At 50.3% G+C, this 23,648-nt stretch overlaps 1 protein-coding gene across 2 annotated transcripts in view; it reads right to left on the reverse strand.

Moving 5' to 3' along the window:
• The window catches only part of TSPAN15 (tetraspanin 15), a 55,077-nt gene extending 33,704 nt beyond the window's left edge, over window positions 1–21,373 (reverse strand). For both annotated transcript variants that reach the window (XM_038009133.2, XM_007963218.3), the window contains exon 1: window positions 21,148–21,373. In XM_038009133.2, the coding sequence (XP_037865061.1) occupies window positions 21,148–21,243 (96 nt within the window). In that variant the 5' untranslated portion in view covers window positions 21,244–21,373. The remainder of the gene's footprint in view (window positions 1–21,147) is intronic.
• Window positions 21,374–23,648: the final 2,275 nt, after the last annotated feature.

Here is a 23,648-nt window from a genome sequence, read left to right on the forward strand (position 1 = left end):
CAGCACTCACTGATTCCACGTACATTAAGCACCTCTTATGTAGCAGACATTGGGAATAAGCAGATGAGTTCCTGTCCTCAAGAAGCTCTGTCTGGTGAGAGACCTACCAGCACATCAACACATGTGGGAGTCATCAAAACCCTGGGGTAGATGGGATCAAGTGTGCAAAGGCGCCGGAGAGAAGGAGACACTAAATGAGAAAGGCAAAATCAGGGAAGGCTTCCTAGAGGAGGTCATGTTTGAACTGAGTCCATTTAATGGACAAGCAGGAATTCCTAAGGTGGACAAGAGGGATAAGGAGTTCCAGATGCCCATGAAGGTACCACAGGAACAGCAGGTCAGGTCAGCAGAGCTGGAATCAAGGACAGGCAGAGGACAAGGGAAGGGGAGGCAGACAGGGAGGTTCACAGAAGCCACAGCACCAAGGCCAGGTCTCATGGGTTAGGCCAAGAAGTCCATTTATTCAAATGACATCTATTGACTGAGTGGTTGTTGCACACCAGGCATTATTTGAAGCCAATGGGTCTCAAAGTTTTTGGCCTGAAAACTCCTTTTCATTCTTAAAAATGTTTGAAGATCTGGAGCTTTTGTTTATGATGATATCCATTAATTATTTACCATAAATTAAAACTAGGACTTATTTTAAATATTTATTATCTCATTTAGAAATAACAAGAGACAGCTCGGAGCAGTGGCTCACGCCTGTAATCCCAGTACTTTGGGACGCAGAGGTGGAAGGTTCACTTCAGTCCAGAAGTTCAAGACCAACCTGGGCAACACAGGGAGACCTCATCCCTACAAAAAGTAAGAAGAATTAGCCAGGTGTGGTGGCACGGCTCTGTGATCCCAGCTACTTGGGAGGCTGAGGTGGGAGGATGGCCTGAGCTCAGGTCAAGACTGCAGTGAGCTGTGATTGCAACACTGCACTCCAGCCTGGGTACTAGAGTCAAAAGAGGGGAGGCGAGGGGAGGGGAGGGGAGGGGAGGAAAGAAGGGAGGGGAGGGAGAGAAGGGAGAGGGAGAGAGACAGAGAAAAAAAGAAAGAAATATTGATTTATATGTTAAATAGTATATTTTTTTATTTAAAAAATTCCCCCAAAAAAACACACAAAAACTGAGTGAGCAGAGTGGCGTGGGCTCTGCGTGTTTGTAAATGTTAACGTCTGGCTGCTGAGAAGGCAGCTGGATTCTCAGATCTGCTCCTCATCGGCTCCATTGCCACACTGAGTGTTCAGGTGCCTCTGGGACACTCCATCACATGCTCCCGAGAGAGTGACAATAAGAGTCTTAGTATTACTATGAAAGTGGTTCTAGATGCAAGAGCACCTGACAGTGGAACCCAGAGGTCCCTAGACCCACTTTGGGAGCTACTATTTTAAGAACTGGATGTGCAACGAGAGCAATGAAAGAAAACCACAAAAATCCCAGCTTTGGTGGAGCTCACATTCTACTTGGGGACAGGCAAATATGTAAGAATAGTATCTACTATGCTATGGTTATAAGTGCTACCAAGAAAGATAAAACGGGGAAGAAGGCTAGGGAAGCTGGGGAAAGTGGCCATCAGTGTGGCCAGGGAAGGTGACATTTGAGAAAAGACTTGGAGCAGAGGAGGCACCAAGCCACACGGATATGTGAATGAGCATCCAAGCAGGCACTGTGGCCTTGGGATGTGCCTGTGTTTTCAAGAAACAGCAAGGGGGATGGGGCTGCTGGAGAGGGAGCATCTAGGAGATGAGGCAGTGGGCTGATCAGGAAGGAACTCTGAGGCCACTGAGAAGACTGACTTTTGCTCTGAGTGGGTGGGAGGCACTGAAAGTTTGCAGAGAAGTGCTCTGTTGCAACTGTGATCTTATTTTATTTTAAATAATTGAGACGGGGGTCTTGCTATGTTGCCCAGGCTGGTCTCGAACTCCTGGGCTCAAGCAATCCTCCCGCCTTAGCCTCCCAAGTAGTGCTTGCCACCACGCCTGGCTGTGATCTTTAAATGAGTTGCCAAGAGACTAGGAGATGGAGGTGGGATGGGCCAGTCAGGGAGCTACTGTGGTGACCAATGTGAGGTGACAGTGGCCTGGACCACAGTGGGCATGTGAAGGGTGTCCAGAAGCAGGCAGTGTATTTTCAGGCTGGAATAGGGAAATAATTGAAATAATTTAAGCAGGGGAGTCTCATATTCAGATTAACTTTTAAAAGTTCTTTCACCAGAGTGTTTCACATCAGCCTATGTGTTCATCATGATGGGAAAAGGTGCCATTGCAATGGAGAGGGCTGGTCAAGTTCAGGATGGCCAACCATGGTGTGGCCAGATAGCACACACCCCCTAATGGGATATTCCGTACTTCCCACTGCACCCCCTGTGAAATGCTCCTGCAGGAAATGTGTGGCATGAACCTAATCATGAGGAAGCTGTGAAGCTCTGAAGCAAATCCAGACATTCCACAGATCAAGTGGCCTGGAGGCTTCAAAGGACTCAAAAGAAGCAAGGATAGTCTAGGCTGGGGGAGATTAAAGAGACATAGAGCCAGAAGTAATGTACAAACCTTGGGTGGATCCTGGATTGGGTAAAATATCAGCCACAAAGGACATTTGGGGAATGAGGTGCTTTCCAACACCATCAGCCAGTTCTCTGATTCTCTTGAGAGACCAGCTGGGTGTCAAACAATGTAATTCAACTCTGACACCATTTACCTGGAGTTAGCATCAGATCCCACAGGTTAACGTGCTCAAGCCCACGAGATTAGGCTGGGCATGGTGGCTCATGACTGCAATCCTAGCACTCTGGGAGGCCAAGGTGGATAGACTGCTTGAGCTCAGGAGTTTGAGACCAGCCTAGGCAGCATGGCGAAACCTCATCTCTACAAAAAAAAATACAAAAATTAGCTGGACATGGTGGCGTGCACCTGTAGTCCCAGCTATTAAAAAAAATATAGTATTATTAAAAGAAATGGCAAAAACTGCAATTACTTTTGCACCGACCTAATACTTGGGAGGCTAAGGTGGAAGGATTGCTTGAGCCTGGGAGGTAGAGGTTGAAGTGAGACAAGATCAAGCCACTGCACTCCGGCCACCCTGGGCGACAGAGTGAGACTCCGACACAAAAAAAAAGTCTACAAGATTGCCTGACCTTCAGATGCCAATCACAAGTCCAGGACTCAAAGTCTGGCTGTAAGTCAGGGGTTCCCACAACCCCTTCCCCAAGTTTGATAATTTGCACGAATGGCTCACAGAACTCAGGGTTACTTGTATTAACCAGTTTATTACAAAGAATACAACTCAGGAACAGCCAGAAGGAGGAGATGCACTGGGCAAGGTGGGCAGGGAGCTCCCTGGCCCACTCTGGGCCCACGCTCACCCCTCAACACCTCAGTGAGTTCCCAAACTCAGAAGCTCATCTAATCTCATTGTTCAAGAGTTTTTCTCTTCTACTGGTTGAGAGTTGGAAAAAAAGAAAGTTTTACATAGAGCTCAATCTCCAGCCCCCATCCCCCACCACCCACACCCTTTCTGTCCAGCCTATGGGAGAGGTTGAACTGTCCAACCCTCTAATTATTTGGTGTTTCTGGTGATTCGCCCCATCCTAAGGCCGTCTAGGGCCTTACCCTAAGTCGTTTCGTCAGCGTAAACTCAGGTGTGATGAAATGGGCTCACTATTAATAACGAAAGGCATTCTTATCAGGAAATTCCAAGGGTTTTAAGAGCTCTCAGCAGGAACTGGGGACAAAGAACAAACATATTTCTTACAACACAGGAATGTCATAAGAAATGTGGCCTGTATGTAGGACTGAAAAGTCTGATTTCATGGTGATTTTTTTTTTTAATCAGATGGATAGCAGTGGTGTGAGGAAGAATGCCCTTTCTGGGAAGCCGAATGCGGGGGTATTTAGAGGAGTGGGGTCACAACGATTGCAGTCTCTTTGTAGCTAGGTTGGCAAAAAAAGAAGTGGTGTATTTAGAGAGAGCTGTTAAGACAAGATGTTCACAACTGATAACTCAGAGGTGGGCAGATGTTCTTTGAATTCTTCCATCCATTTTTCTGTGGGTTTAACTTAAAAAAAAAAAAAGTCCATTTCCCCTATAGCAGCTTGATACAGGAAGTATTGATTAGGGGATACTCCAGCCGCCTGATAATGCTCCCCATCTGGTATGAGAGAAGGGGGCTCTCTCGGCCCTACCCCAGCCTATCCCAAGCATCAGAACCAAGGAACAAAGAGCCGCTGCCCCACACATCAGTGCACTAACTTTCCAAGAGCCATGACCCGGCCACACCAGGGCACACTGAGTCTCCCCAGCCAGGCTGTGGACAGCCAGCTGGGGGTCTTTCAGTCCTTTAGAGCATCTTTCCCCAGTGCCCGGCACGGGGCCCAGTGTTTGCACCTGGTGATTAAGGGTGGAAATTCAGGGAGCCTTGGGTCTGGCTTCCAGACACCGATCAGCTCTACTAATGACACCGTGGGGGAGGGGGTGGGGCCTGGAGTCTCATGGGTGGGGACAGTTTTCCAGGCAAGCCTTTCCTAATTGGCTTTCTGAATTTCCCCTAAGCAACAAAAGGAACCACCTGGCCCCAGTAGGTCTTGGATCAGGGACAATGTAGGCAAGTAACACACGACAGTCCCCACCAGGACCCCAGAACCTATAATATTCAGGGCCTCAGAGGTCACCCTCAAGTTTCAGATGCACTGGGCCATTTTTTATCAAAAAGAAACCCAAAGCAATGTATAAGCTGTGATGCTGGGTCCTGATTTTTTTTAATGCGCTATGAGACATGTTTTAGGGACAATTAGGTATGCTTTGGCATAAACTTAGTATTTTCTTAGGCATGACAATGGTGTTGTGGCTATAACTATATCCAAGAACATTCTTTTACCTTGTCTATAGCAAGCAAGTTCTATGTTTTCCAAGAAGAGGTTTTTGTGTGTGTGTGTGTGTGCATGTGTGTGTGTGGTTTTATTTTGTTTTGTTTAGAGGAGACAAGGTCTTACCCTGTTGCCCAGGCTGGGGTACAGTGGTGTGATCATAGCTCACTGCAGCCTCAACCTCTTGGGCTCAAGCGATCCTCCTGCCTCAGCCTCCCAAGTAGCTGGGACTGCAGGCACATGCCACCATACCAGGCTAAAGGAAGAGGTTTATTTACTACAGGTTTGAGTCTTCCTTTGCCTAAAACTCCAGACCAGATTCCACGCCATCAGGAAAGTCTCAGTGGCCATAGGCAAGGGTGAGCTCACCAGAGGCCTGGGTCTGGTGGCCTGTTCTGGCCTGGAATTAATGCCCAAACCAGATGTTTCACTAACTGCTACCCTGGAGCTAAATACAGGCTGTAATGGGAACCTGCCTATTACACATCCAAGTGCACCTATTAGGAAACAGGGTGCCGAGGGCTTTAGAACATGCTCCTCACTGCATGGGGAAGAGGCCTGGGGGAAGGGAGAGGGAGGGTCGCTTGTCATCTTAAATCCTTTTCTCCTCTGCTTTAAGAATATCAGGACAAGAGAAGATGCATGCAACAAGCCAACATGACTGTGAAACCCTGTGCAGAAAGCGGCAGCTGGGAAAGGAGGTAAATGTCAGGAACGGGCTCCCAGAGGGCTGGCGCTGATGCGACCCAGCAAAAAGCCTAGGCCAGCTGGAGGCGCTGGACCACTTACGAGCTGCGTGATGCTGGACAGACCATCTCCCTCAGAGCACCAACTGCCTCTCCACTGTGACATGGGAATATAATGGTCACGCGAAGGAGACTCTGAGGTGGCGAAACTCCTTTGTAAATGTAAGATGCCGGACCATAATAAGAAGCCACTTCCTTAACAGTCAGCAGTACACAGACTGTGTTAAGTGTCTGCACCTGATCAGGAGATGCCACACTGCCTACATTCTCAGAAAAGAGCTGGAAGGAACTACTGAGAACTCCCAGTGTCTCCCAAACTCCAGCCATTCTCTTATCACGTCTCCACGTGGTCAGGTTGGCCAGCTACTTGCATTATTATTAACTCAATGTTTTAATAAAACCTCACTGGCTTTTCTTACTCAAGTAAATACGGTCCTGACCTAAACTAATCAAGACCTACACAATCACAAGTTTGAGGTACTCATTATTTTTTTAATACACATCACACTTCCCACATGCACATTAAAATGTTTAAATGTTCCCCCATGGCCCACCTACAATCATCTCGTGCACCACCAGGAATCAGCGGGGGGACGCTGATCTGGCCCAATCCCATGATTTTGCAGATGGGAATCTGAGGCTGAGAGAGAGGCTGGCACTCCCACCAGGTCACACTGCAAATTAGCCCTCACTCAGCAGCTGCGACCCGGGTCTCCCATGTCCCAGGCCAGTGCTCTGTCAGCCACAGGCCGCCCTCCCTCATCAGGAACAAGACTTCTCACGCCTTGGCATATCCTCTCCAAAAAAAGAAAAATTTAAGGATGCGTTTCTGAAGAACAGTGATGCTGGCCTCACTTCTGCCTTCCTGCGGCTCCAGAGAGCCAATGGGACCTGGGCCCTGGCATCTGGTGCCACTTCCGGTCAGCTTGCTCCCTCCATCCCAAGGTGGCAACCAGCCCACCTCCCTGGGAGAGCCTGTGGCCCCTGCCCTGGGGAGCTGGTGCTACTCCAGCAGAGACACCAGTCCCTGTGTTAGCAATGTCTTGTAACTTCTACGTAAAGTTACAAATCTAACCGGGATGGCCTTCTGGAAGCACAGAGCCTCAGGGAGGATCAGAGACACCCTCATGCTTAGAACATGTTTGATGAGCGGCTAAATGACCAAACCAATGGACAAACAACACATCCCCAAAAAGTCCATCTCTCTAAGAAAAGTTCTCCCAAGAAAGAAGAACAAACATCTAGGCCAGGAAGGAAGCGGGTAAGTCTGCCGAGAGAGAGAGGCTTCACACCCCACCTCCAGTTCTCACGAGTGAGTTACCTAACTCTCTGAGCATCTCCTTCCCAAGTGCAAATGAGGCAAGAGCAGCGCTGTCTCTTAGGCTGCTGGAGGATGAAATGAGAGAATGGCTAGAAAACAGCTCAGCCCAGAGCCTGGCACACAGGAAGAGCTCGTTAACTGTTAGTTTTAAAGACAATATAGGACAACCTAGGAGGATGCAGAAGGCACAACCCAGCTAGACAGAGTGTGGGGGAATTCCTGGCTGAAAAAAAGTCAAGTTTCATTCCATGTGAGGCCAGCACCAGGAGACCACAGTGGAGAAGGAAGATACTGTAGAAACAAACAGGCCAGAAGTAGGCCCCACTCCATCTCAGGATCTGTGGGTACCTGAACAACTCCTGCCCTCATCTTGTCTCTGCTCTCAACATGAGTCTACCCGCCTAGTGGTTGGAAAGCCAAGTGGCCACTGCCACCCCTGGGGGAAGCCCAGAGCCCAACACCCTGAAGCTAAGTGTCTCTGCCACAGCCTCCTGGGAGCCTCTGGCCAGGCCTGCTTGCTCCACCCAGATCACAGAATGTCTGCAGCTGTCAGAGCATGCTGCTAGGACTCAGTGAGCGCCAGCTTCTCAAGGGGACAGGGACAGGGCTGGCTCATCTGTTCCTGTGACCCGGTCCCTCCCAGGTCAGAGGCTGAGTCAGAACCAAGCCAGAGACATGAACAGGGTTCCCTCAGCCTGGGTTCTGACCCTGCAGGGAACATTCTTCTCTTCTCTGTGAGAAGTCACAAGTCAGCACTCTGTCCCCACACCCTGGCTGGACAGGAAGCTCCTGGTTCGAAACCACTGAGTAGTGTCCATTGTCCCCCCTGCACACTAGAGATTGTCCCATTGGCAGAGTTTTAGAACCAGGGGCACATGCTGGGTAGCCTGGGGCTTGGTTTCCTTCTCTCTGAAAGGAAGGGGTAGCACTAGATGCCCTCTATGGCCTCTCAAAGTTCAACCCACTGGAAGTCCAGGCCACATCCTAACTGCCCCACACAATGGGTGACGCTCCTGTTCTGAAGCTGTCAGGGAATCCCGTGTTTTACAGCTCAGCTTGGCAAGTAGTTTTGATTTAACTGTTTTCACAACTGGCAAGTCCTTCCCGAGAGCTAGCTCGCATCTACCTTCCTCAGTTTTAACCTCTTTCCATCAGGTTTTCCTTGCAAAGGGGAAGCCCTAAGAAACCAGCTGTAGGGCATGGCCCCCTGGCCTGAGGAGGGGCCAGAAACCTCACTACCCACAGTCTCACTCCTCCCCCAGCCCCCCTGTTCTCGCCCTGCTCCTTCCCCCTTGGTTTTGAGCACAACCCACAGAAGGAAGGTGGTTCTCAGGGCCCTGCTCAATTGGGCCCCTCCCTAGTAAGGCCACCTGCTGAGGCAGAACAGCTTGCATTTTCCTATGGCTGCCCGAACAAATGACCACAATTGGGGTGGCTTAAAACAGAAGTTTAATCTCTCACCATTCAGGAGGCCAGAGGCCAAGGTGTCTACTGAGCCATACTTCCTCCAGAGGCTCTAGGGGAGAAGCCCTCTTGCCTCCGCCAGCTTTTAGTGGCTCCCAGAGTCGCTCGGCTTGTCTGCCTCCGTCTGCTCACAGAAGGCCATGTACTCAGTTCCCTCTGTGTGCCCATGGCCTCCTCTTCCGTCCATCTCAAATCTCCCTCTGCCTTTCTCTTATAAAGACACTTGACACTGGATTTAGGGCACACTCAGGTCACCTAAGATGATTTCATTTCAAGATTTTGAACTGAATTATATCTGCAAAAACCTTTTTTCCAAATAAGGTTACATTCACAGGTTTTAGAACCTAAACATACATACCTTCATACTTTTTTTTTTTTTGAGACGGAGTCTTGCTCTGATACCCAGCTGGAGTGCAGTATCACCATCTCGGCTCACTGCAACCTCTACCTCCCAGGTTCAAGCAATTATACTGCCTCATCCTCCCAAGTAACAGGGATTACACGCATGTGTCACTATGCCCGGCTAATTTTTGCATTTTTAATAGAGACGGGGCTTCACCATGTTGGCCAGGCTGGGCTCTAACTCCTGACCTCAAGTGATCCACCCGCCTCAGCCTCCCAAAGTGCTGGGATTACAGGTGTGAGCCACCGCACCCAGCCAAGAACATACCTTTTTAATGAGGCCACGACTCAACCCACAACAGAGCTCACCCGTCAGAGTGAGAAATCAAGGCCTCATCCTTCTGCTAACTGGCCCCTAGCTTACCACCATGACCCCAAGCAACGTCCTCTCCCCTGTCTGGCCCTCTTTCACCATCTGTGAAGTGGGGATAGATCACCGCCTGCCACACCTCTCCTATGGGGGCCAGAACTGGGGTCACTGACCTGGAGATCACAGCCAGCTTTCCAACACGATAATCCTGCATCGAGACTTCTCAAACTCGAGATATCATTTAAGGAGGAAGAATTATCACCGGCCACCCCACAAGTTTCTGAATCCCTGACTCATAAAACTCAAGCCTGATTCTATAGAAACTTATTCGGTTACAAAGGTAACCTCACAGAAACCTTGTCTTTAGAGCACATAAAAGAATGTTTTGATGATAACCAAAAGGAAAGCAAAATTCTACAACTCACAGACTCCTCTCCCTCCCACAACATACATCCTGATTCCCTGCAGGAGAAGCCAGCTCTCACAGTCCCCCCACATTCCCAGGCCGGTGGTCTCCACATACCTCCACCAACCCTTCCTCACCCACATGGGGCCCTACTGACTCCCCCTACTCTTCTCCCAACCCCCTGGCTAGCGTGTTCTCTTTCTTTCTGGGCCTCTCCCAACTGTGTTTGCTAACTTTCCCCAGCTCAGAGAACCTGTCCAGATTGTAAGAGAGGTCAGAAGAAGGTCTCAAATCACTCAGAATTCACCTACAGAGAAAGGTGTCCTGGAAATCGCCAGTACCATCAGAATTCCCTTACAGATACCACCCTGAGCTGTGGTTTCGCCTCCAGCTGCAGATTAGAATCACCCAGGGAAGTTTAAAAATTATAGGTAGGGCCAGGCGCGGTGGCTCATGCCTGTAATTCCAGCACTTTGGGAGGCCAAGGCAGGCGGATCACGAGGTCAGAAGATCAAGATCATCCTGGCTAACACGGTGAAACCCCGTTTATACTAAAAATACAAAAAATTAGCTGGTTGTGGTGGCGGGTGACTGTAGTCCCAAGCTACTCAGGAGGCTGAGGGAGGAGAATGGCGTAAACCTGGGAGGCAGAGTTTGCAGTGAGACGAGATCGCGCCACTGCACTCCAGCCTGGGCAACAGAGCGAGACTCTGTCTCAAAAATAAAATTAAATTAAAAAATAAAAATAAATAAAAATATTACAGATAAAGCTGGGTGCGTTGGCTCATGCCCATAATCCCAGCACTATGGGAGGTGGAAGCAGGTGGATCACTTGAGACCAGGAGTTCAAGACTAGTCTGGGCAACATGGTGAGACCCTGTTTCTACAAAAAAAAACACAAAACTTTAAAATTAGCCAGGTATGGTGGCACATGCCTGTGGTGGTACCTACTCAGGAGGCTGAGGTGGGAGGATCACTTCAGCCCAGGAGGTCAAGGCTGCTATGAGTCATGATTGCACCACTTGCTCTGGGTGACAGAGCAAGACCCTGTCATTATAATTATATATATATACATATATATATATATTTTTTTTTTAATTACAGGTGCTGGGCCTAGCCCAGACCCACTGAATCAGAAGCTCTGGTGATGGGGGGCGGGGCGCGAGTGAACATGTGTCCTTGTGAAATCCTCGCAGGGTAGGAGGCCTTGAGCCATGAAGTCGAGGTCCACTGGCCAAGAAGGTAGTGTCTTTTGACTCTGGAAAGTGACCTAGTCTCAGAATCCTGTGCAGTCTCAGCAGCCGACACCCCACCCTACTGCACCTAGGAGATGGTCCCAATCTGCCACAGGGTGGGCCAGAGGCTGGCCTCAGCCCACCACCAGCCACAGTGTGCCCATGCCTGCACCCAGCACCTGGCACACGGTGAGTGCCCAGAAATGAACACCCTGACCCCAAGCACCCACAGCCTCCCCACACTGCACCCAGCACAGCTGGAGAGGCTGGCACGGCCAACCCTCTGGTAGGAGATGGGAAACAGCCTGGGTGGGTAGGGGGTGCTGTGTCACTCGTATAAGGTCACAGGCAACATCCTGAGAGGGACTTCCAGCAGCCCCAGGAGTCGAGAGTTCCTGCTCTCCCAGGCAGTGGGAGGGCTCTGAGGAGGGAAAAACAAGCCCGTCTGGGCCAAGGCTGTTTTCCTTCCACCCTCCAGGGAAACATTTACTTCCCTGCAGGCCCAGATGCAAAATGTCTTGGTGAGAAAGTCCCTTTTGGAAAAAATTAAAACCCAGCAGGCACCTTTCCCACAGTGAAACAGTTCTTGTCTCAGGAACAGATGCAAATGATGGTTCTCACACAAGTTACTTCCATGCTCAGGCCTCAGTCTCCTCCTCTGTAAAATGGGACAAGGCACACGGGGTCATTCTGAGAATGCAAAGAGATGACGCAAAGTGTGGCGAGACACGCGGCAGATGGCGTCTCCTCCCAGCATCTGCATGAACCCAGCCAGATGCCCACTCAGAGCTCTGTGGGCACTGCCTCATCCAAGCCTCACCCCTGTGGGCAGCACAACAGCTATCCCCTCCCAGCAGACAAGAAAACCAAGGCGCAGAGAGTGTTCCATGACTTGTCACATGGACATTCTCCTCACCCGCCAACCAAGAAGTGCTCATCCTCCTCAGCTCTGCTTGGCCTCCAGACCTGGTCTTCCCAGAGGGCATTTCTGACCTCAACACTCAGGCCCAAGAAACATTCTGTAGCCCGCCCTCCCTCTCCCAAGACTCATCTCCACTCCTCTCTGCGAGGCCTCCCTGCCCAGTGAAGCCCTCAGAGACCTCCCAAGGACTCCTCTGTAAAACACGACAAGACTCCCTGTCCTGCCCAGCTCAAGGGTCACTCTGAGAATCCAAAGAGATGAAGCAAAATGTGGCAGTCAGGCCACCACAGTCACGCAGCCCAGCTCAGACTGGCCCTTGATGGAACCAGCTCCTCCAGCCAGTTGGTCTGACCCTTTGGGCATGCATGTGGTCTTTTCCAGGGACTGGGCCCTTCCCACCCCTTAGTTCCTGGGTTACCACGGCACACCACCAGAGGCAGAGATGGCTGCCATCTCCTTCACAGGCCGACCCTCTAGCTGGGGAAGGTGACACCGTAAGTCTATGGTGTCTCTTCCTCACCTCCACCGGCTCAGGGGCCTAACTTGGAGCTAAACAACTCATGCTGACTGAGGGCTAGGACCTCTCAGAGCCTTGCAGGACACTTGTCAGACAGCCTGCCTGGCCCTGCGTGCCTGTTGTGGCCCAGTGCCTCTGACAGTGTGCCATGGTAGCCAAGAAACTAAGAGGTGGGAGGGGCCCAGCCTCTAGAAAAGACCACATGCACGCCCAAGGGGTCACACCATCTGACTGGAGGAGCTGCTTCCATAGCCATCTGTTCTAGGCAGGCTGAGTACCCCTAGGGGCAAAGGAGCCTCCTCTGACAAGACGGATTCCAGAAGTTCTCATCTCATCATCTCATCTTATCTCATCTCATCTCATCTCATCTCATCTCATCTCATCTCATCATCTCCCCAGCTACCCCTGGGCAATGCAAGGCTCCCAGGTGACTCTCCCTCCCTCCATGGGCGGGGGGCCCTAGAGTCTCCCTCCCTCCGTGGGCGGGGGTCCCTAGAGTAGACCCTGTGCTTTTGTACCTCTCATCTCACAGGATCCTCCCCATCACCCTCTGGGGTACCCACAGAGGAGGCATCTTGGAGGCTCAGAGAGCTGGTCCTTTACCCAATGTCACACAGAATAGCCAACACCTGATCTAGGTCTCTAGATGGCAAGACCACAGGGCCTGACAATGAAACCCTGCTTCTCAGTCACTCGAACCCCAAACTTTTCACACAACCAGGCCCCTGCCACCCTCTCCACCCACAGTGCGGCCCTTCCTGGGCTTCCTCATCTGCAGCAGCCATGCTTGCGACCTGCCTCAGGGACTCTGCACTCATGGCTCTCTCTGCCTGGATGCCCTGGACAAGTCTTTATGGCTGTCCAGAGTCTTTATTCTCTGGACAAGTCTTTATTCTCTATTTGAGCTTCAGCTGAAATGTCAGCTCCTCATAAAGGCTTTCCCTGACCACATCATCGAAAGTAGAAACGCCCATCCCTCCCCACTTGCTTCCTAATTTTCTCCTTAGCACCTATCCCAAGTGATACTTATTTACTGCTCTGTCTTCCAAGGCCTGGACTAAGCCTGCCTTGTTCATAGTTGTTTCCCACACCTATCACAGTATCACAGCGCCTGGCACTCAGTAGGCATCAAATAACTATTTGTTGACTTAATGAACAAACAAATCAACCAGAGAGCACGGCTGGTTAAGACTGAATGCTCCTGCCTTCCAACAAGAAGTCGAGTCAAACTCATTCGCATCTAAAAGTTCTCTCTGGGAAAGCTTGTTTTTTTGTTTGTTTTGTTTGTTTGTTTGTCTGTTTTGTTTTTTACTCCCGCAAAGTTTTCTGACTAGACTTACCCAGAAAACATCTTTCCCCTGTGGGGAGCCAGTTGGTACAGAAATTTCATTATCAGTCCCTTATCAGGTTGACCGTGAGCCCCACCCCACGGTGGCATTGTGAATCACCTGGGAAGAAAGGGCTCCGGGCAGGAGGGCAGGTGGTTATTCCTGCTTCTCCAGGAACCAACCCAAAGGCAGCAAGGTCCAGTCCTATGACACAAAGCAATTCCCCTACTAAAGTGGGGAAGGAGACCATGTACAAAGTCGAGGCTAAGAGCGAAGGACATTTCTCAGGGCCTTAGTTTGCTCATCTATAAAATGAAGGTGTTGGAAGGCTCTCCACACCCCTGGCAGGGCTGCAGGCCTGATTCTCTGGATATTAAAGGCTCTGTGGCCAGACTGGGGGAGGGGAGGACCTCTCTGTGCCCGAGGCCTGAGCCCAGTCTGATGCTGTGAGATCATCTCTGACGGCCCATTAGGCACGGCTGGCCACTTCTCCAATATGAAGGTTGCTCCACTTTCAGCTTCACTATTTGAGTTTCACTATTTGGATTGCTTATCTAGAGCCAGAAAATGAACTTTGCTCGACAAATCAAACACAATAAGAAAAATGATTAAAGAAATAAAATGTCTACATATATGTACAAGATGTCCAGATGGATGTTTACCGACACATAACAGTGGTTGAATCCCAGTGGTAGAATCAGAGGGGACTTTTGTTGTTTTCATTGTACTTTCCTGAATGGCTTAATTTTTTAAGCTATGCACATGTATTATTTTCACAAAAACAATAAAGCTCTTCTCGAAAGTAAAAATCTTGTCCTGCTGCACTCCAGCCTGGGCGACAGAGCGAGACTCCGTCTCAAAAACAAACAAACAAACAAAAATCTCCTGGAAACTGTCTCCAGAGAAGTGCTTTCTTTTCGGCCTGGCTTCACCTAGCGCTTCACTGGGAGGCCAGGGACGTGGCCTTTTTCAGAAAGGTTATCTTCCACCATCACCCTGACAACAGGGAGGAACATACATGGTGCCTGGAAAGGTCATGAGGGCCCGAGGAAGAAACTGGAGTCAGGCAACCTGGGTCTGGTCTTGGCCTGTCACTAACTTGCCGTGGGCTTTTAAGCAACTCACTTCTCTTCAGGCCTCTGATTTCTCCTCTGTAAATTTAAAAGGCTGCACTAGAGGTGTCTTTAACAGCCCTTCTCATTCTTAGTCTATGGCTCTTGAGCAGCAAGGCCAGAGAGGAAGGCAGGAAAAGAACGGCTAATCCGTGAGTAGTTGATGGTGTGTTCGTCATGTGCCAGGCACCGCTCTAAGCTCTTCAGATGTATTAATCCATTTAATCTTCTCAGCAACTCAGGTAGGTACATAATATCCATTTAGAGAGGTGCATGGATGTTATGCCTAGGCCACTTAAACTTTAAGTCTCAGAGCTGGGATTTGAACCCAGGCAACAGGGTACAGAATCCACACTCTTAACCGTTAAACTATAAGAAATGTAAGAAATCACAGGCCAAGCTCTGATAAGTAGGTTCATCCTTGGAGAAGGCCCAGAAAGAGTTTCTATTGCCTCTGGCGTTCACTGCCTCCATGACCTATCCACCCTCAGCTCCTCCCTACTTGCCCCCAACTCCCACCAAGTCCTTTTCTTCCTGATTAGTCAACACTCCCCAGCCATGACACCTCTACCCACTTGAAAGTCCTACCCTGTTATCAAGGAAATAGGCTTGGTGCTCTGAGGGGAGCCCATAGCACCATGATCAGCCCTGCCCACTTTGCAAAGTCAAGGCCTCAGCAGACCTGACCACTGCGGGTTACACCCCCAGCCAGGCCTCTGCCCCACGTTGGATCCCGCCTTGTAGGTGCAAGTGGGACTCAATCACCGTCATGCAACAAGCCTCTCCTGAGCACCTACTGTGTGTGCAGGCCCCAGGGCCAGCATTCAGAGGAGGATATGGATGAGCGACAATCCTGACCTCTGGGAGCCCACAGTCCAGCAAGGAAAGCAGTCCTGTAAGCGGATCTCTAAGATACCCCGTGGGCAGTGCTAAAATTAGAGGTGTGTCCCCAACAGGCTGAGGGTGCATGTGTCAGAATGATTCACCCTGTATGGTGGGAAGAGGAGGCTCTAAGTGCCTCTGTGTGAGCTCATTTCTCCCGCAGACATCTCCATGACTTACTGGAAGGGCAAAGGAGCACTGGCCTGAGGATGCGGAGACCTGGGGTATATGCCAGCTCTGCCAAGTGAGCCTCAAACACACCCTTTCGCAGCCCCAAAGTTCCCTGCTGAAAACAAGAGGGCCCTGGGTGTGGGACAGATAACCATTAGTGGTTTAGGGGCATATTCATGGGGACTTACAGAATGAGCTTTCCTCGTTCAATGCCCTTTCAACCCCTCCGATTGCATCAAGGACTTGCCAACCTACCTTTTGAACAGAGAGGATGGGCATCAGGGTCACAGCCTTCAGCACCCACGACATCTAGCTAGGATTTAGTATCATTGTTTTGTTTTCCCTGTACTATATTTACTTTAAAACTTTACCTGCTATTTATGATGAGGGGTCTTGGTTTCTCATTCATAATACTAATATAAAACCTTCTTTTAAAAATAAATTTAAAGGCGTGTATATTCAGGGCAACTTGAATCTATGTGCCTGGAAAATAAAAAAATATATAATTTTAAAAAGGGAAAAAAGAAAAAGAAATTTAAGTTTAAAAAGTAAGTTTAGGCTGGACGCAGTGGCTCACGCCTGTAATCCCAACACTTTGGGAGGCCCAGGCTGGTGGATCATTTGAGGTCAGGAGTTTGAGACAGTCTGGTCAACATGGTGGGACCCCGTCTCTATCAAAAATACAAAAATTAGCCCAGCGTGTTAGCAGGTACCTGTAGGCCCAGCTACTCGGGAGGCTGAAGCAGCAGAATCGCTTGAGCCCGGAAGGCAGAGGCTGCAGTGAGCCAAGATCACACCACTGTACTCCAGTCTAGGTGAAAGAGTGAGGTTCTGTCTCAAAAAAAAAAAAAGTAAATTTAAATAAGCATATTAAGTAAATAATATTACAATTGGTATCACCTCTATATAGGACAATTTAATAACATCAAAATGTTAAATGCACATACAAAAACAGGCAAAGCTATTCTATACTGCTAGATAATCCAGTGGTGACCACCCCCAAAGGTAAAAGATAGTGCCTAGAAGAGAGCTTGAGGGGTATCTGGCTTCCGCTGTCCATTCTGCTGGTTGACCTGGTGGCTCACTGTACAGGTGTGTTCACTTTGTGAAAACTTATTAAGCTATATACACTGATGACAGGCGTGTGTCTGCATGTATAACATATATTCACATACCCCTTAACTCAACAACCCCACGCCTAGAAATTACTCCGCAGACATATACACCCATGCAAAACGACACATTCAGAGATACTCACTGTGTCACTGTTCTCAGTTAAAAAAAAAAAAAAAAAGAGAGAGAGAGAAGGAAGGAAGGAAGGAAGGAAGGAAGGAAGGAAGGAAGGAAGGAAGGAAGGAAGGAAGGAAGGAAGGAAGGAGAAAGAACGAATGAACATTGGAAACAACCTAAGAGTTCCCCAGCTGGGGACTATTAAATAAATGTGGCATAGATTCCACTCTAGTGGTACATAGTTTTGTGCATAGTGTGCTACCTTATTTTAAATATACATATGTTTGGCCTAGGACATCCTTTGACTAGGATAGCTCAGAAAAGAGTGACAGGAAACTGATAACAAAGGCCCCCTCTGGACTGGGCAGGCCAGGAGAGAGGAGTAGGAGGGGAGGCTTTTCACTAACCACTACCTTTTCTTTTTTTTTTTTTTTTTTTTTGAGACGGAGTCTCACTCTGTTGCCAGGCTGGAGTGTAGTGGCGCTATATAGGCTCACTGTAACCTCCACCTCCCGGGTTCAAGTGATTCTCCGCCTCAGCCTCTAGCTGTAACTGAAACTACAGGCACGCACCATCACACCAGCTAATTTTTGTATTTTTAGTAAAGATGGGGTTCTGCCATGTTGGCCAGGATGTTCTCAATCTCTCAACCTCATGATCCACCTGCCTCGGCCTCCCAAAGTGCTGGGATTACACCTCGCCCAGTCTTACCCTTTTCTACTTCTAAATTTTGTACCAAGCCATCATGATGGAAACCATGCATTTCCATCAATAGTAATTTATTTTTTATTTTTTATTTTTTTGCAAGAGTCTCATGCAGGCTGGAGTGCAGTGGCATAATCTCAAGTCATTTCAACTTCCATCTCCTGAGCTCAGGTGATCCTCCCACCTCAGCCTCCCAAGTAGCTGTGACTACAGGTGCATGCCACCACGCCCAGGTAATTTTTTTATTTTTAGTAGAGACAGGGTTTCACCATGTTACCCAGGCTGGTCTCGAACTCCCAGGCTCAAGCAATCTGCCCATCTTGGCCTTCCAAAGTGCTAGGATTACAGGCATCAGCCACAACACCTAGCCAATAGTAATTTTTTTTTATTTTTAGACCGAGTCTTGCTCTGTCTTCCAACTGCAGTGCTGTGGCACGATGTCAGCTCACTGCAACCTCCGCCTCCTGGGTTCAAGCAATTCTCATGCTTCAGCCTCCCGAGTAACTGGGATTACACGCACACGCCACGACGTCTGGCTAATTTTTGTATTTTTAGTAGAGATGGGGTTTCACCATGTTGGCCAGGCTGGTCTCAAACTCCGGACCTCAGGTGATCCTCCCACCTCAGTCTCCCAAAATGCTGAGATTACAAGTGTGAGCCACTGGGCCCAGCCCCAGTAGTAATTTTTAAAGTAAGCAAAAAGTCTTACAGAAGGTACAAGCCTGTCATAAAACTTATGAACCCTCTAGACCTAAAAACAGATGCAAATTGTTAGCACTTTGTACTTATAAAGCAAGTAACCCTTCCCTCAACCCCAGAGATGGACCCAGAGATAATGGGCTTTCCTGTAAATGGTTTCCAAATAACAGTAAACCTGGTCCAGGACAAATTACTTAACTCACACTGGGCCCTGCCCTGCAGTCAAACTCTGGCACCTGGAGCTGCCCTGGCAGAGCTGGCAGGTGGCTGAGTTCTTGGCATGGGTGTGGAGATTTTAAACAGAAATACTTCTCCAGATGGGAGTTAAGGATTAGTAAGGCAATCTCAGTCGGCAGAGGAGGGAGTCCAAGTTCTGAGAACCGCCCTGCCCAAGAGAAGCAAGGCAAGGGTCATTGAGTGGGCTTCTCTGGGAGCTGCAAAGGACAGCGACAGAGCAAAGCCTTAAAAATTAGAGTTCGGGGGCCGGGCGCGGTGGCTCACACCTGTAATCCCAGCACTTTGGGAGGCCAAGGCGGGCAGATCACGAGGTCAGGAGATCGAGACCATCCTGGCTAACACGGTGAAAGCCCATCTCAACTAAAAAATACAAAAAAAATCAGCCGGACGCGGGTGGCGAGCGCCTGTGGTCCCAGTTACTCAGGAAGCTGAGGCAGGAGAAGGCGTCAACCCGGGAAGAGGCGGAGCTTGCAGTGAGGCAAGACTGCACCACTGCACTCCAGCCTGGGCGACAGAGCGAGACTCCATCTCAAAAAAAAAAAAAAAATTAGAGTTCCGTTTTAACTGCATGATGTATGTTTGTACTGCACTTGTTTTGCTCATATGTCACTCTTTCCCCATATTGCTAATCCTAAAATAATTCAGTGAGGTGCAGGGCAGAGATTCACTTATTCATTTTACAGATGAGAAAATGGAAGTGTGAGGAGGTAGAGAGACTGGTTAGTAATTATACATCTGGGGAAAGGGTGAAGCCCGAAATACAACTCCCATCTTCCTACCTCCCTACCCATCAACCCTGGGCTCTCCTCTTTCAATTCTGATCTACAGAGAGAAGGGCTCACAGGCCAGACAAGGGGCAGGCACAGAAATCCTAGGGACGTAAAGGACCTATGAGACCACCTAGGGCAGCAGTTTTCAATACTGACTGCACACTAGAATTACCTTAATTCTGGTAAGTAATTTACTAGAATTAAGCTTAAGTAAATTTAAATAAATACCTATGCCAGGGCACAAGAATCTATAGATTCTGATGCAACCGCTGATTTCTAGCTCAAATCACCCGCACTCCCATCCCACATATGACCGTCTGTCTCCCTGGAGCTTCCACCAACAGGTCCTTGCTCCACCCTCCCGCCCCAAACATACTGCTCATCTCTCTTCCACATTACCTGGAGTCAGAAAATTGGATTGGAAACTGGTCTCAGACTAGTTTTATAGATGGAAAAGTCAACGAACAGTTCTGAGGCCCAAAACAGGGAAGTGACTTGCCTAAGATATCCATAAGTCAGTAACAGAGCTGAATCTGGATCTCTGATTACTAGGCAAGGCCCCACCCACAAAGGGGTCACAGGTAAAACTAGTCCTGATGGCAAATCCAGCAGCTCCTGCTAGCAGAAGAGACCCAGCAAGGGGTTAAGGAGGACAACAGCGGAGAGTGTGTGTGTTTGGTGGGAATGGGGTGTCAGTAACCACCCCATAACTGGTCCCTGGCCAAGTCTGCTCTCCTGGCGTACTGGAGGCAGGGAGTGATCCCGGAGTGACGGGGCAGAGCTGGCCTGTAGGAAGATATCTTCATCTCTAGACCAGGGCCCAGCCTAATCTGAGACACCCTTACAGAAACCCAGTATTTTGGGGCAGCTTACACCACAGGTGTCCAGATTCCCTGCGCATGATAGTAATCATGTCTCACACTTCTTGAGCTCTTCGCTAGGCACCGTACCCGGCCTATTTCATTTAATCTCCGCGAGCATCCTACAAGTTGAAAATAATTACTGTGTCCATTTACAGATGAGGAAACCATGGCCGAGAAGGATTAAGTAACCTCCCCAAGATCACTCAGCAAGTGCTCATTTCAGAAACGCACAAACTAAAATTGGAACAATACAGAGATTAGCAATGTTTTAAATAAAAATTAAAATTAAAATAAAAGACCACTGGGAGCGACGGAATTCAAAGCTTGGTTCATGTCTAACCCCTACCATCCTGTCCCCTAACAAGGCAGAGGAGGAGGTGAAGCCCAGCGACAGCGGAAACTGAGCACCTAGGAGTGCAGGAGACGTCGTCTGATGGAATCCTCCTCGCCACGCAGGAGGCACGCGCATCCACCAAAGAGGAAACCAAGACGCAGCGGGGAAGCGTCTTTCTTGCTCAGGGGCATCTGCAAGTAACTAGCAGGGACCAGACCCGGAATCCAGGTCTCCCAACCCCGACTGCAAAGCCTAACTACTTAAGCTCCACAGGCCGATGGAGAGGCAAAGTCAGTCCTACCGGGTAGGCGTGGTGGGTGCGGCCAGCGCGGTCACCTCATCCTAGCCAGTCGGCCAGCGGACGCACAGCGGGCAAACCGCCCACCGGGTGCACACAGGTGAGCCAGGTGGCACTCGGCCGGTCGGCAACCAGCTCTAACACTCCCGAAAGGGCGGCTGAAAATTCAGGCTGAGCTCTGGCCGCCAGAATTTTCTGATTCCCGGGTAGAAAGACAAGGAGTTCGCGCGCGCTCCCCTGCGCACTCCCTGGAGCGGTTAAGTCTGGACCCAACCCCGGGTTAGTGAGGCGGCGGTCGGAGTGTGGTCCACACCCCCCATCCCCGGGCCCTACTGGGGTCACTCACCCAAAACACGGTGGAGTAGATGATAAGTGAAAACTTGAGCCAGAGGTAAGAGAAGCGCGCGCAGTAGCGCACCTGCTCCGAGTCCCCGCGCGGCATTCTGGGCGCTCCCCGCGCGGGTTACGGGGGCTCCGGGGCTCTCCGGCTTGGTCTCTCAGCCAGAGCTCGAGGCCCCACCTGCGGCTGCCCGGCTACGAGCCCCGCCACCGGCGTTCTCTCCGGGACTGACACTGGCGCGCGGCAATCACAGCCCCAGCCGGGAAGCCTGCCAGCCCTGGCGGCCAATGGGAGGCCGCGGCGGCCCAGCCTCTGGGAGGGGGCGGGCCAGGGGCGGAGCTGCTGCCCTGGGCCCTAGAGGGGACCAAGAAGGGATGGGACCGGGAGACGGTCTTGCAAATAGCTCGAGTGCAACTCTGGCAACGCCTGTGCTAATGCAAGGGGGCGTGGGAGAGTGTGACCCAGAGGTGCTCTAGGGAGACAGCGAGCGTGCCTAATCGGGGTACTTAGAAATGCGAACTTTCCTCTGTTGTCAAGAGGGAAAACTATGGGAAAAGGGCAGGAATTAATCGCCCAGGTGTTGAAAGTGCAAATGAGTGTGCCAAACGTGAATGGAATAAGGAAGTGGAGTTGCTCGGCCTCAGGGAGGCGGAGTACGGCATCTTGGAATGTGTGGTAGACCAGGGTGGGGCCAATAGGCCCCCATGGAGCTGGAGTCTGGGGTTTGCTCGTGAAACAGATCTGCTGAAGGCCTTCACCAAACGACCTCGGAAGTCCCTTTCTTTTGCCAGGTGATAACCCAGCCTTGGGAAGGGTTCCTCCCGGGAAACCCCATCTTCAAATTAGGTTGAAGGCCTGGCGCGGTGGCTCACGCCTGTAATCCCAGCATTTGAGGAGGCTGAGGCGGGCGAATGGCTTGAGCCCCAGGAGTTCAAGACCAGCCTGGGCAACATGGCAAAGCCCCGACTCTATAATTAAAAAATAAATAAAAAGCCAGACACGGTGGTGCGCCTGTTGTCCCAGCTACTTGAGAGACTGAGGCAGGAGGATGGCTTGAGTTGGGGAAGTCAAGGCTGCAGTGAGCCGTGATTGTGCCACTGCACTCCAGCCTGGGAGACAGAGTGAGACCCTCTCTCCAAAACAAAAACAAAAACAAGCCCGGGCACGGTGGTTCAGGCCTGTAATACCAACACTTTGGGAGGCCAAGGCGTGCGGATCACTTGAGGTCAGGAGTTCGAGACTAGCCTGGCTAAATGGTGAAACCCCATCACTACTAAGAAATACAAAAAAATTAGCCGGGCAGAGGCCGGGGGCGGTGGCTCACGCCTGTAATCCCAGCACTTTGGAAGGCCGAGGCGGGCGGATCGTGAGGTCAGGAGATCGAGACCATCCTGGCTAACACGGTGAAACCCCGTCTCTACTAAAAATACAAAAAATTAGCGGGTCGTAGTGGCGGGCGCCTGTAATCCCAGCTACTCGGGAGGCTGAGGCGGGAGAATGGCGTGAACCCGGGGGGCGGAGCTTGCAGTGAGCGGAGATCATGCCACTGCACTTCGGGCAGAGTGGCACGTGCCTGTAGTCCCAGTTACTCAGGAGGCTGAAGCAGGAGAATCGCTTGAACCCAGGAGGCGGAGGTTACAGTGAACCGACATCCTGCCACTGCACTCCGGCCTGGGCGACAAAGGGAGACTATGTCTCAAAAGAACAAAAAACAAACAAACAGAAACTACAGATGAGGGAGGCAGCTCCCTCTCTTGCACATAGTCAACCACTAACCCAGCCTCCTCCCACCTGGCCTTTTCTCAGCCTGGGACCAGAGGTGGCTGTGAGCCTGTCTCTCATGCTAGATGGTCCCAGTTTTACTCACTGTTGCTTTCCTGTCTCCCCAAGCCTAGCTCAGCCTGGGACTTGGGAGCCAGACAATCCCTGCTGTGGCCTTCAGTAATTAAATCCATGGCACAGAGGTCATAAGCTCAAGCAGTGCTGGGTGGGGTCCCTGGTGGTGATTTCAGGAATGACACTCTTATACAAGTCCCCAGTCCTGGGTTCCCAGGGCTCCTGCATACACAAACTCAACAGAGAAGGACAGTCTCAGAGACTTGAGTCCAGGCTGGCTCTAGCCCCCAGGGCTCTGCCCTAGGAGGAAGAAAGCAAGGTTGTGGGGGGTGGGAGGGAGGCAGTGCCATCCCTGGAAGGGTAAAAGGAAACCAGTTTCCTGGTACAAAACCAGCAAACCTTGGGAGGATGTTTGTGTGGGGTAGAGAAATAGAACCAGGGCCAGGCACAGTGGCTCATGCCTGTAATCCCAGCACTTTGGGAGGCCAAGGTGGGAGGTTTGCTTGAGTGCAGGAGTTTCAGACCAGTCTGAGCAACGTAGCAAACCTCGTCTCCACTGAAAATCAAAAAAATCAGCCAAGCATGGTGACTCGTGCCTGTAGTCCCAGCTACTTGGGAGACTGAGGTGGGGGTATCGCTTCTGGAGCCCAAAAGATCAAGGGCTGCAGTGA

The sequence above is a fragment of the Chlorocebus sabaeus genome, chromosome 9, assembly GCF_047675955.1.
Source record: "Chlorocebus sabaeus isolate Y175 chromosome 9, mChlSab1.0.hap1, whole genome shotgun sequence".
Taxonomy (NCBI): Eukaryota; Metazoa; Chordata; class Mammalia; order Primates; family Cercopithecidae; genus Chlorocebus; species Chlorocebus sabaeus.